The sequence below is a fragment of the Mastomys coucha genome, unplaced genomic scaffold (assembly GCF_008632895.1).
Source record: "Mastomys coucha isolate ucsf_1 unplaced genomic scaffold, UCSF_Mcou_1 pScaffold9, whole genome shotgun sequence".
Taxonomy (NCBI): Eukaryota; Metazoa; Chordata; class Mammalia; order Rodentia; family Muridae; genus Mastomys; species Mastomys coucha.
The window spans coordinates 56,102,990-56,115,193 of NW_022196915.1; the positions used below are offsets into that span (position 1 = coordinate 56,102,990).

General features: G+C 46.8%; 1 protein-coding gene across 3 annotated transcripts in view; it reads left to right on the plus strand.

Annotated features, from left to right (window-relative positions):
- Loxl2 (lysyl oxidase like 2) overlaps window positions 1-12,204 on the plus strand; it is an 87,399-nt gene that overhangs the window by 43,244 nt on the left and 31,951 nt on the right. For all 3 annotated transcript variants that reach the window (XM_031363069.1, XM_031363071.1, XM_031363070.1), the window contains exon 4: window positions 10,531-10,742. In XM_031363069.1, coding sequence (XP_031218929.1) covers window positions 10,531-10,742 — 212 coding nt within the window. The remainder of the gene's footprint in view (window positions 1-10,530; window positions 10,743-12,204) is intronic.

The following is a 12,204-nucleotide window of genomic DNA, read 5'->3' on the forward strand; positions in this document are numbered from 1 at the left end:
TTTGGGAGAACTGAAGGACTTCCCTCTTGCAAAAAAGGAGAAGTTGACAACGGTGCTTTGTATCTAACTCTAAGGAGGGGAGTAGAAAGGGTTAAGCAGGCCATCCTCTTAGAGCTGAGCTGCTTGATCAGATGTGGTTCTCTGGGGTATCTTTCTTTTCCACCACTCTCTGAGCATGCATGGGAAGACATACGGGGCCTTACTCTGTGTTCATAATCTGCTCTCTATTGGCTGAGAACCTCTATGTAGCTGGGACTATTGGCTACCATAAGGTACACAAGAGAATAAGCTGTAAGGTACCCTATTTTTTTTTCAACCGAAAATAGGTCACCATGTCTGAAAAGCAGAGGATGTTTATGTGGCAAACAGAACCAAATATTTGAAATCGCGCAAATCTCAGTGAATCTGGAAACTTGGTTCTGGCGGGTTGCCCATGCAGCCCTTTGCAAAGCATAGACAGATACTGTTTGAAAAAGCTATGAGGTGAAACAAACAAACAACATTGTAGTCACTAGACTGTGCAAACATACTTTGCTTTAGATGTAACGAACACATGAGTAGTATGTGGTCCGACTTTGAGGGCTGTGGATTGGAGTGGTACATTGAATGGTGGTTTGGAGAAGAAATGAATGGGAGAGGTTTGCATCTGTGGATTCTGGGTATGTAGCACTGTTCTCTGAGCCTGTAGGGTAGCCTAGTGATGAATATAGCCAGGCTAGTAGAGTCCAAGCTGGCTCTGCCACATGCCCTACAGTACATGAGCCATGCTGGAAGATGAACACTGAATCTCTCCCTTCATCCCCACAAGGATATTGTAACAAGGATCTATTGGCTCATTCGTTCTCTGAGCCCTAGGCTGGGCACGAGGGTAAATGGGATTGATGGAGAGAAAGTCTTGCCCTTCTTGAGCTTACTGTCTAGCTGTAGAGAAAGCTGTTTTCAGAACTCATTGCTTTGTTGCCATGGTGATGATTGCTATGTACAATCAAAGGCCCAGCCTAGGGCTTGCTGAGTCTTGTGGCCTCGGAACCCAGGCAAGGCCAGAGAAGCTGCTGGGCCACAGGGGTTGGTGGCTGGAGCAGGTGTCTCGCCGGCTTCCTGCCTGCAGTAGGGCTGGCCTTCTCTCTAAAGAAGCCTCTGTTACCTGCACACATTCTTCCAGGCTGGAAAAATGAAAGCATTTTCCAGTTGCGGTGCAGAGCTCCTGATTTATAGGAGGCCCAGCCAGACAGTCGGCTTGTTTCTCTAGTGGCGTCAGTGTGAGTTCAGCTCTCCACACCGTCCCAACTGCATCCCCTTCACTCCAGTTCAGTCCAGTGCAGAGCTGAGCAATGGAAACCACAGAGCAGGGCCTCGTGGTACAGGCTTGGGATCTCAGCTGCTTGGTAGACTGACGTAGGAGGATTACAAGTTCAAAGTCTTTCTGGGCTACAGAGTGAGTCAAAAGCTGGCCTAGGCAACTTAGTGACACCCTGATTCGCAAGAAAAAGTAAAAAGAAGACTAAAGATGTAGGTCAGTGGTGAAGCATTTGCTCAGTGGGTCTGATGTGCTAGATTCAATCCTCTAGCAGTGCAAAATGAAAAAGAAAGAAAAATCACAGGCAGGGTGGTGTATGCTGTGGTGAGTTCAAGACCAGCTTGATCCATATAGCAAAAGAGACCATGCCTCAACATAGATAGGTAGATAGACAGACAGATAGATAGATAGATAGATAGATAGATAGATAGATAGATAGATAGGTAGGTAGGTAGGTAGGTAGGTAGGTAGGTAGGTAGGTAGGTAGGTAGGTAGATAGATAGATAGATAGATAGATAGATAGATAGATAGATAGATAGATAGACAGATAGACAGACAGATAGATAGACAGAGACAGATAGACAGACAGACATCACAGAGGCAACTTTCCTCTTCCTCTTTGTTCCATTGTCCCAGTCAGAACGTTCCTAGCGACTTCTTAATGTCTGAATTTCTGATTCAATTGTAAGTATTGAATAATTATACTTTAGGCAGATTCTTCTAACAACATTCACAAACAGTACCCACCTCCCTAGTCTATCTAAGCCTGTGCTGAACATCAGATTTTGTGGGATAATTCAGCTCAGTAACTTTGTGTAAGATCCTGGGAGGGGAAGGGAGTAAAGAGGGGTGTGTGTGTGTGTGTGTGTGTGTGTGTGTGTGTACGTGTGTCTACATGTGTATACATGTGTGTGTATGCATATAGAGGATAGATGACAACCTTAGATATTCCCCATCAGACACTGTCTACCCTGGTGTTTGAACAGCCTCTCATCTTGGTCTTGCTGGTTAGGCTTGACTATCAAGCTGATTAGCCCCAGGGCTCTGCCAGCCTTCACCTCCTCAACACTGGGCTCACAGTATGTGCTTTAGACACACGTTCTGGGGAATCAAACATGGGTCCTTATGCTTTCCCAGGAAACACTTTGCTAACTGAGCCACCTCCCCAGCTCTTCTGTGTCCAGATCTTAGGAGAAAAGGAGATAAGATGTTGAAGTACAAGAGGTACAGATGTTCTGTGTCTATCCACAGGTCCCACAAGAAGTGCTTGTGCTATGGCAAGAGGCAAGGACTGCCTGACTGTTCGTTAGACATTAAACAAAGACTAAAAAGAGTCTAGTGATTTTCTTGGCTTTAGTGCCCAACATATTTAGCTAAGTTGCTCTCTTGTTACATCTTTTTAAAAAACATCATTGACTAATTTGAAAAACATTTTTCTGTTTCTTTGCTACTGAGGGCCTCATACATGCTAAGCAAATGCTGTACCTCTAAACTGCATGCCTGCTGCAGCCTCCTCCACCTCCTCCTTCTCCTCTTCCTCTAACTCCCTCCTTCTCCTCCCTTCTTTATTAGATTTTTAATTCTGAGACAGGGTCAGTTGCCCAGGCTGGCCTTGAACTCTCTCTGAAGCCCAAACAAGCCTTGAGCTTGCAGCCACCTTGCCTCAGTCTCCTGGCTTTTAGGATCATGGGTCTACACCACCAGACCTGTAAAAAGATGACTCACAGTCACAATCCTTTTGGGAGATAAAATCATATAGAACGATAGAAAGCAACATAAAGTAATCTGTAATTTTTTTTTGGCCTGATGTAATTGTCATCTTGGAGTCTCAGTGATGAATAAAATCACTTTTTCTAGTTCTTTCTGAACTTTGGCTGGCTGGTTCAACTCAGCTGTTCTGGCTCAAACTCCTCTCTAAGTTGACTGATTCAATCTGGCTTCTCTCAGCTTCTCACTGAATTGCTCTGCTTGGCCTCAAACTAATTCTGGCAATTTGTTCTAATCTTCTGGCTCCTTCTTGTTGCAGGCTATTTGATCACATTGTGAACCCTGAGATTGTGAACTAGAAAAAGCTGTTTCTTGTTGTGGTGTGGCTCAACCCTAGCAAATACCTTTAATCCAAGAGCTTTTTGTAAATAGGATTAAATAGTCAACCCTAGGCCAAGAGGCAGAGTAAGCAACCAGTTAACAGGCAGTGAACAAAAGAAAACACAGGAAGTAGAAAGGAGGGACATTGAATTAGAGAGTACTTAAGATAGTGTAGAAAAGGGAGGCTTTTTAGCCTCTGGAACATTGGTAGAGTAGGAAGGTCAGCTGGATGCTTTCTCTGCCTCTGTGAGCTAGCAGGCCTTCACCTCAGCATCTGGCTCCTAAGTCTTTGTTGGTAAAATCAAACGCCTGGGATTTTGTCTTTTAAAAAACAGCACCTTCTTACTCTCTGGCTTCAACTGCATCTGCTGACCTGCACTGAACTTCATGAACTCATTAACGAATTCAACTCCACCGCACTGAGTTCACTTCACTGACTCCCAGCTGACTCAGGTCCCAACTCACTGATGAATTGAACTGAACTCTTTCATTCCCCCTGCACTGCTCTTAAACAACTTTTTTCCTGAGAGTTGGGTGGATCCTATCTCTGACTCATTCTGTCAAACCTTTCTCTGATTCATCACCTTGTCTGCCCCTCAATTAGATGTCGTTGTTAGGGATTAAAGGTGTGTATTAACGGATTCCAGCCAGAGGGATCAAAGATGTGTACTAAGGGTAACTCTGCATCCCAACTAGCTCACAACAGAGCTAGATGGTCTTTGGATGTGATCAGAGCAGCCATGTGGCTGGATTAAAACTCCTCTATAGTAGTTAATATAAGCCAAGGACTACTAGCTCAGATGAAGGCATTAGAAAGCAGATACTGGAGGAATTAAAAAAAATCTAATCTAAATAGATGAGAGAGATATTTGGAGCATGCTGAAGAGATGGCTCAGCCAACAATTACTCGCCTCACAGGTATGAGGACCTTGGCTTGATCACCACTAATCACATACAAAAGATAGAAGTGGAAGCCCATGTTTATAACCCTATGCTGTGGGGTGGAAATAGAAGGGTCCCTGGGTCTTGCTGGCCAGCTGTTATAGCTGAATCAACAAGGTTCAGGTTCAGTGAGAGAGTCTGTCTCAAAAAAATAAGATGGAGTACAAGATACCGAACTTGGACCTCTGGCTTTCATGTACCTGGCAGTCAACATGCACGAACTCACATATACACTCATGCAAATAAATGTTCTTAAAGACTGAAGAGATATTTAAGGCAGGAAGAGTGTTTCATGGAGAATGTGGTAAAGCTTCTGTCTCTACTAGCTTTATGACAGACAGCAAGCAGCTTGCATGACCAGTTGACCTGTGTATCTCAGGGTCTTATGCAGGGCTTGGGACATAGTACCACTCTATAAATACATATGATAAAATAAATGTAGATATGGGTTAAACAAGCAATCAATGGTGTTTTGCTTTTTTATTTTTTTATTATTTTATTTATTTATATCCCAAATGCTGCCCCACCCACCCAATCCCTGCTTCCAGAGTTTTTTCCCTATCCCCTCTCCCCTTCGACTCTGAAAGGGTGCCCCCCCACACCCCTTCCTTGGGGCATCAAGTCTCTACATGATTAGTGGCCTCCTCTCCCATTAAGTCCAGACAGGTCAGTCCTCTGCTATATATGCTAATCAATGGATGTTTGTTTGTTTGTTTTTGTTTTTGTTTTTGTAATCTGATTGTTGGTTGGAGAGAATTGCAGGGAATGGCTGAAGCCAGTGCCCTGGGGAAACCTAGAAATGTCTGAATGATACACGGTGGTCATTGTGAATGAATGTAGCAATGAATTGGATCAGAGACTGGCCATGGACTGGACTAGATCTCAGAAGACATGTAGTGTATTGAGGTGGTAGAATTTTAATGGCCTGTTTAAATATTCACAATTGTCCCGTGTCTTAGTTAGGGTTTTACTGCTGTGAACAGACACCATGACCAAGGCATCTCTTAAAAGGACAACATTTAATTGGGGCTGGCTTATAGGTTCAGAGTTTTGGTCTATTATCATCAAGACGGGAGTATGGCAGCATCCAGGCAGGCATAGTTCAGGAGGAGATGAAGAGTTCTACATCTTCATCTGAAGGCTGCTAGGAGAAGACTGGCTTCCAAGAAGATAGGATGAGGGTCTTAAAGCCCATGCCCATGCCCACAGTGACACACTTTCTCCAACAAGGCTACGTTTCCTAATAGTGTGCCATTCCCTGGCCCAAGCATATACAAACCATCACATCCTGCATACCTGTTTGGGACATGGAAGTGTAGATGGGAAATCAGTACAGATGATGAGCTGTTGCTGGGGCCAAATGGGCCATAGGAGTGAAGAAGAGACCGGAAGACAGGATGCAGGAAGTATCGTCTGCAAAGTTGGGCAGGAGGGACTCACTTGATGGCTCCTGTCTGTATAAGGAAGAATTGTGGGTATCTGGGTTGGTCACTATGAGATGTTGAGAAGGGGTTGGGGGAGACATGGATCTGAATGTAACTGCCCACTTCAAAAAGATTAGTCAAATAAGGTGTGCTGCAGGCCTTTCAAGCAAGACAAAGAAATTCGTTAGCAATGGAGGACAGACCAAGTGGGCAAGCTTTCCCAAACAATGGTATGTCCCAGGGGGATGTTGGTATAATGACATTTCCTCTACTCTGTCTGTAGCCCTGGAGTGAATTCCAATAAGAGGTTAAATTATGGCTTCTAGAACAGAGTGAAGAGATAAGGTACCAAGCTAAGATCTGCCTGGTTTTGTAGAGAGGCCATTTGCTCACTACAGAGAGTTTCTAGTCCCTTTAGAAAGGAGTTGCCTGCAAGCTGTGCTCTTCTTGCTTTGCCTCTCCTTGCCTCATACCCTGAGGCAGCTAACCTTTCAAAATGGGTGACTCCTTATGGGCAGAGATCCCGGACTGCCACATTCCATGATGTACAAGTCACCAATAGACACTGTGCCTGCTAAACGGTTCAAGGCATAAAAGCCTGGATGTCGGTTTCCCGGTCATTCACTCTACCCTCTTCCCACCAGCCCAGCAGCTACAGCACGGCAGGCCCCTGACCTCACTGTATCTTGGTTTCCTCTGCTGAGAATGTATGTTAGTCACTCCCAGGGCCTCCCTGAGAGGTAGGAAATTAGTTCTGTGGGGGACAAGGGGAAGGGTTCTGCAAGATCCTGGAAGAAAAACTTGTTGGAGCTCTGGACACTTTGTTTTGGGCAAGAGGACCAGCATTTAGGTAATATTAGTTAGAATTCAAGACATTCCAGGTCTTTACTCTACAAATTGGATCATGGAGATGGCTTAGTGATAAAGGTGCTTTCCTTAAAGCCTAATGGCCTGAGTTCAATCCATAGGGCTATCCTCTATCCTCTACACGTGCTGTGGCATGCACACCCACATACCCATTCTCAACACGTACACAAACAGACAAATAACAAAACGTTAACATATCTACAGAAAGGAAGAAAAAAGAACTACCCATATTTGATATTTCAAACAAACATCTTTGGGAGCTGAAGTTCTGGGAAAAAGAAAATCCTTGTGGTTATAGAGGGATTCCACAGCAGTGAAGTAGGAGGGAGGTGGTGCGTGCAGGCATCTGCCTTCTAACCCTGAGGTTTCCCAGGACCTGGGGTGGCTGCTGAGCTCACATGAGCCCTGAGTACGTGCCACCAAAGCATGCCTGCCACTTCCTTGGCTTAAGGGCAAGAGCAGCTCATCCCTCACGTCCACCATCCTCTGACTCACAGTCCTTCTGGGGACGGTCTTGAACTTCTAATATACGCAGTGCCAGGCAGCTCTGCGGGGACCACCCAGGAGTCAGAGCTGGAGGCTAACCAGTATGAGAGTCACTACACTATTGGGTAAGAAAGGGGTGTGAACAGATAGTGCTCAGGGGCCAGTGGTCACTAACCCCAGAAGCTGGAGTAGAGACTTTTCCATTTTTAGTTTTACCTGCTTATTAATAAGACTATAAAGTTGGACAAGTTGCCCAGCCTTGCCAAATTTTCTCATATTTTTACCTATAATTAGGGGCACACTGTTTGCTATCCTGTAAGTTTTATGGGAGTTGTAGAAGGGAAGAGATGTAAGGTTCTGTTCACAAAGCCTCACATGCAGTCGACCAACACTTGATTTGTAATGGCCTTTGCCATTAAAGAAGACACAGGGCACAGAGAGGGGCACAGAGGAGTTTGGTAAGGCCCGTGGACAACAGACTCTATTTTGTTGAGTGAATAAATGAACGAGTAGATGACATGGATGGTTCTGGTCTTAATTACTTCCATTGCTTTGACAAAGCATCACACCAAGTCCACTTTACAAAAGCAAGTGTTTAATTAGGCTTATGGTTTCAGAGAGCTATTGTCCATGATGACAGAGCAAAGGTGTGGCAGCAGGACAAGCTGAGAGCTCACATGTTGATCAACAGATAGGAGACCAGAGAGAGGCTCAATGGGACTGGCAGGAGTCTTTTGAAACCTCAAAGCCTGACCCCCATGACACACCGCCTCCAAGGAGGCCACACCTCCTAATCCTTCCCATATGGCTCCACCAACTGAGGGCCAAGTCATCAAACATGAACCATTCCCATTCAAACCACCACAATACCTGCCAGAAGGAGGATTTGATTCTACAGGTAAGGACGGATGTCCTACCTCAGAAAAATGAGTGCAAAGCCCATTCTGACTGCTTTCTTTCTTTAACTGTTGTAGGGATTGAATCTGTTTCTCTCTTCTCCATCCCTCAAGTACATATTCTGTACATACAAAGACACATACAGACCATCATATACCACCATACACATAAATGAATAAAGACTCACATGACACACACATACATCCTTGTACCATATACCTACATATGCACACAAATCCACAGACATAGTACTAGCTCCCAGATACACAAAGACAGATTTAAATTCGTGAATACATAGACACACAGGAAGATATGCGTACCATGCATGCATACACATGTGCCATTATGCACACATGTGTACATCACACAGACACACATGTATGGATTGAGCTGGGAGAGGAATGAATGCTAAGGCTATGACAATGATAGCTAAGGCTAACCCTAGGGTTCACTATCTTTGCCATGAAGCCCACAGGTCAGCCAATGGATTGATTCCTGTCCTAAATCAAGGCAGGGAAGGAGATAAGTGCTCCAACAAGTATGACTGTTTGTGGCCTCAGACCCTGTGCAGGTCCCTTGTGAGGGTGGCTGCCGAGCTTCGCAGCCAGCTCTTCTCTCTGTAGTACTGTGATACAGGGCTCACATCTCCCATCCATAAGGTTCTACAACTGCTGTTGGCCAAGAAAAGATCTGTGAATGGCATATGTCAGCCGTGCTTGCTGTAGACGAGTGGGACAGCCATAACTTTCCTTCTGGGCATGAGATATCTACACTGGGTGCCAACGGCCTCCTGCTGTGGGAAGAGTCAGGGAGGGGATTAGCCTGCAGGCTTGGATTAGACCTCAGGCCACTTCTTGGCTCATCACTGCCCATGTGTCTAGGCTGCACGAGTCCTGTGGGCTGATGAGAGCTGTAAAGGATCCAGTCAGGAAAGCATAATCCTGCCCTGGCAGCTCTCCTTCCGCTTTGCGTGGAGGGAGCTGGGGCCAAATGCCATTACTCTCAGCTGCATACTTTCCACTGTTGTGCAGAACCTGTGGAGTGAGGCCTGGCTCTGGACTCTGAAGCCTGTGGCGGGAGACGTTAATCCCTGGGCACCCAAAGAATGGCTCTGTTCAATCCCTAATTCATTTGCATTCTGGCTGGACAGGGCACTTGGGTCACTGGAGTCTTCCTTCCAGTTTGGCCCTTACCAACCCCACCTCTCCCTCCCTGGCCTTGCTCCAGGTGTGTCTCACAGCGCACCTCGGGGTGGTCTGAGGAAGAAATTAGAATTACTAGCTTTTGCATCTGTAAATTGTGGACAGTGGCAATAAGGCACATTATTCTGCTTAAGGGTTGGATAAGAGGCTGCATGGGAAGTGTTTGCCATAAACATGCTAAGCATGTTAGCAGCTGTTGATATCATATGCTATGGTCCATAGTCTCAGGGTGAATTGGAGCTGGGGACATCGAGCTGGGAAGGAGGCGTCGCTGGAATCAGCCAAGGAAGATTATGGACATCTCTAACTTAGATAGCTGTGTGTTATAGAGGAAAAGGGTCTGGTTGAGGAACAAGTAGAGATAAGTGCTTTAGATTGGACTCTGGCCAGTCCCACGGCAGACAGATGGAGGCAGGGACTCTATTAGGGACTCTCTCAAAAGGTCTGCTGACAGCTGCAGGGAGACAAGGGAGGAGAGCTCAAAGTGAGACCTGGATTTGAACACTGGTGTGCTATGCCTTGGAAACGCATGAAAAGCATCAGGGTAACTCTGTGGACCCGTTCCCCAGTCATGTCTCTCCCTGTGGCCTCTGAAGGGTCTCACTTCTCACACAAGGCCGTTCCAACTGTGTGTCAGGGAGCAGAAGATATCCAAGACTGGGTACCCCTCCTCCCACCCTCCTTTCTAGTCGCCTGCTTCCTTCAGAAGCGTCCTGCCAATGAGTCCCTCTCAACCCAAACCCAAACTGCTACCCTCGCTGACCCAGAAAGATTAGAAGGCGGCTTTCTAAGGGACTCAAGACATGCAGAGTCTTGCCTAGCCACAGCCAAGTAGTCATCCCTGGCTCTATTTAGCTCACAGCTCCCCAGGTTTGAGGCTCTCCTACACAGGACATGCTCAACACTGGGTAGCTTTGCTTCTTTTCCTGTAAGCCCCAACCCCCACTTTGAGATTGTCAAAAGTCGAAGAAGACTTTTTACCCTTGTGCTTTTACTTTTAAAGCCCATGCAGGAAGAAACTACTGCCTCTGGCATCCCACGTTTTCTTATAGGAAAACGGGGAGCTTTGGGGGCCTCCTCAAGACGTCTCGGAGAACCCCAAGTCATCAAGTGAGGTGCCTATCACCATACTACCTCCCATTGTATAACAACTGGTAACAGTGCTGTGTGCCCATTGTGGAGAATGTGGGCCCCTCTGCAGAGCCTGGAGAGAGGTGGACCAGCAGAAATCAACCTGTGGTCCCTGAAGAAGAAATTGCTGTCTGTCACCTGTCCAAGGCCAGACTCCTGCCATAACCCCTGACCTTCCACATCTCCTTCTTCACAGAGCTTAAATATACAGGTGGAAGATATCCGGATTCGGCCCATCCTGTCCACCTTCCGCCATCGCAAGCCTGTGACCGAGGGCTACGTGGAGGTGAAGGAGGGTAAGGCCTGGAAACAGATCTGCAACAAGCACTGGACAGCCAAGAATTCCCACGTGGTCTGTGGCATGTTTGGCTTTCCTGCAGAGAAGACCTACAACCCCAAAGCCTACAAGTAAGAGGGCAGGGCCAGCGGAGGCGGGGCTTCCTATTCTTGTGGGGTCAGTACTGTCCTAGAGAGGGGCCATTTCACTGCCTGCTTAGCCTTGCTTCCAAGTAATTCACACTCCTGTGGGAAGCAAGCTAGACGATGGAACTAATGTAGCTCATAGGAAGGCTTATCCTTAAGGCACCAAGTGCTCCAGCCCAGGGAAATCCCACCATCAGTTCCAGCAGCCACTGGGGAATGCATAAACCGTGTAAGCGTAATACATAGGTTGGACAAGGAAAGTCTGAGCTAAAGTTCATCTCACTTGGACCCAATAGACTCCTATCCCTTCCTTACATGATTTTCCCTAGGTTTAGAAAGTGTAGTTGGAACAGATATACTGAGCCCCTGGCAGGCTCTCACAAAATCTAGCTTTCCCTCGGCTGGGAAGAAGCCACTGGGACTCTACGCTGCTTCGACAGTAACTCAACCTCCTTAACTGCTACAGCCCTGCTGGCTTCTAGCTTGGCAGAAGGCTGTCCCTAACCTCAGTCATCCAGGCCTGGAAGCAGCCTATGTTTCCCTTCCCCTCACCTCATCTCTTGATTCTCTTGGGCCAGCTCAGCCAAGGCGTGAGTGACTAAGATGGGGGTGGGGTGGTGCTCCGGCAGCTGGAGGCCTGTGGAGGGCCATGGTGGGCGGCACGTTCCTGAGAGCTGATGTAAGACAGAAGCAGGGCTGTTTGGGGAAGACTGGAGCAGATCTGAGGCAGTGCTATATGCTGGGTGAGAGAGGTGGGTGCTCCCCAAAAGCTGGAAACAGACGCTTTCTTAAGCCAGCGGTGGGTTCAGTGTGCTCTGACCTGGAGCGGCTAATGCTCCCCTGAGTGTATTCTCCTGCACATGTGTGGAAGGGAGGCGAGGTTTCTCAGTGCTAGGGGGCCTCACAGGAAGTGGGGAGGGGGAGCTGCTCTGGAATTAATAACAGCCCCCTTGTGGGCATCTCTACTGTATGATGTCATTGTGGTGGTGAACACACATCCTGAACTATCAGATATACTGTGTATTTTAGATATTTGAGTGTTTGTATCCACTGCTGTGCTAGAATTGTTCCAAGACACACATTTTGGTAAAAGGGGAAAAAAAACAATGACATTTAAAGAATTTGTTCTTCCTCTGTGTTCAAGGACCATTCATCCCAAGACAAGACAGAGGTTTCTGCGGAGGCTAGACCAGCAGGGACAGACCTACATCTGTCCCTTCCAGGGTCTCCTTGCCACATAGCCTCCTCTGTCAGGGTAGCAACAGTCAGCCTCCTCAAGCATCTCTCTGAGTCCTGCCAGGGGCAAGCACACAGGCTCTAAAGAGCTAGGCAGCTTCAAAGGGCCAGGGTTCTCCCGCATACCTCTTTAAACCCCAGGACTATTCATAGTCTAATGTTCCATCAGATGGTCCTCACCACCTCAGCAAGGATTCTTCCTCTCTATTTT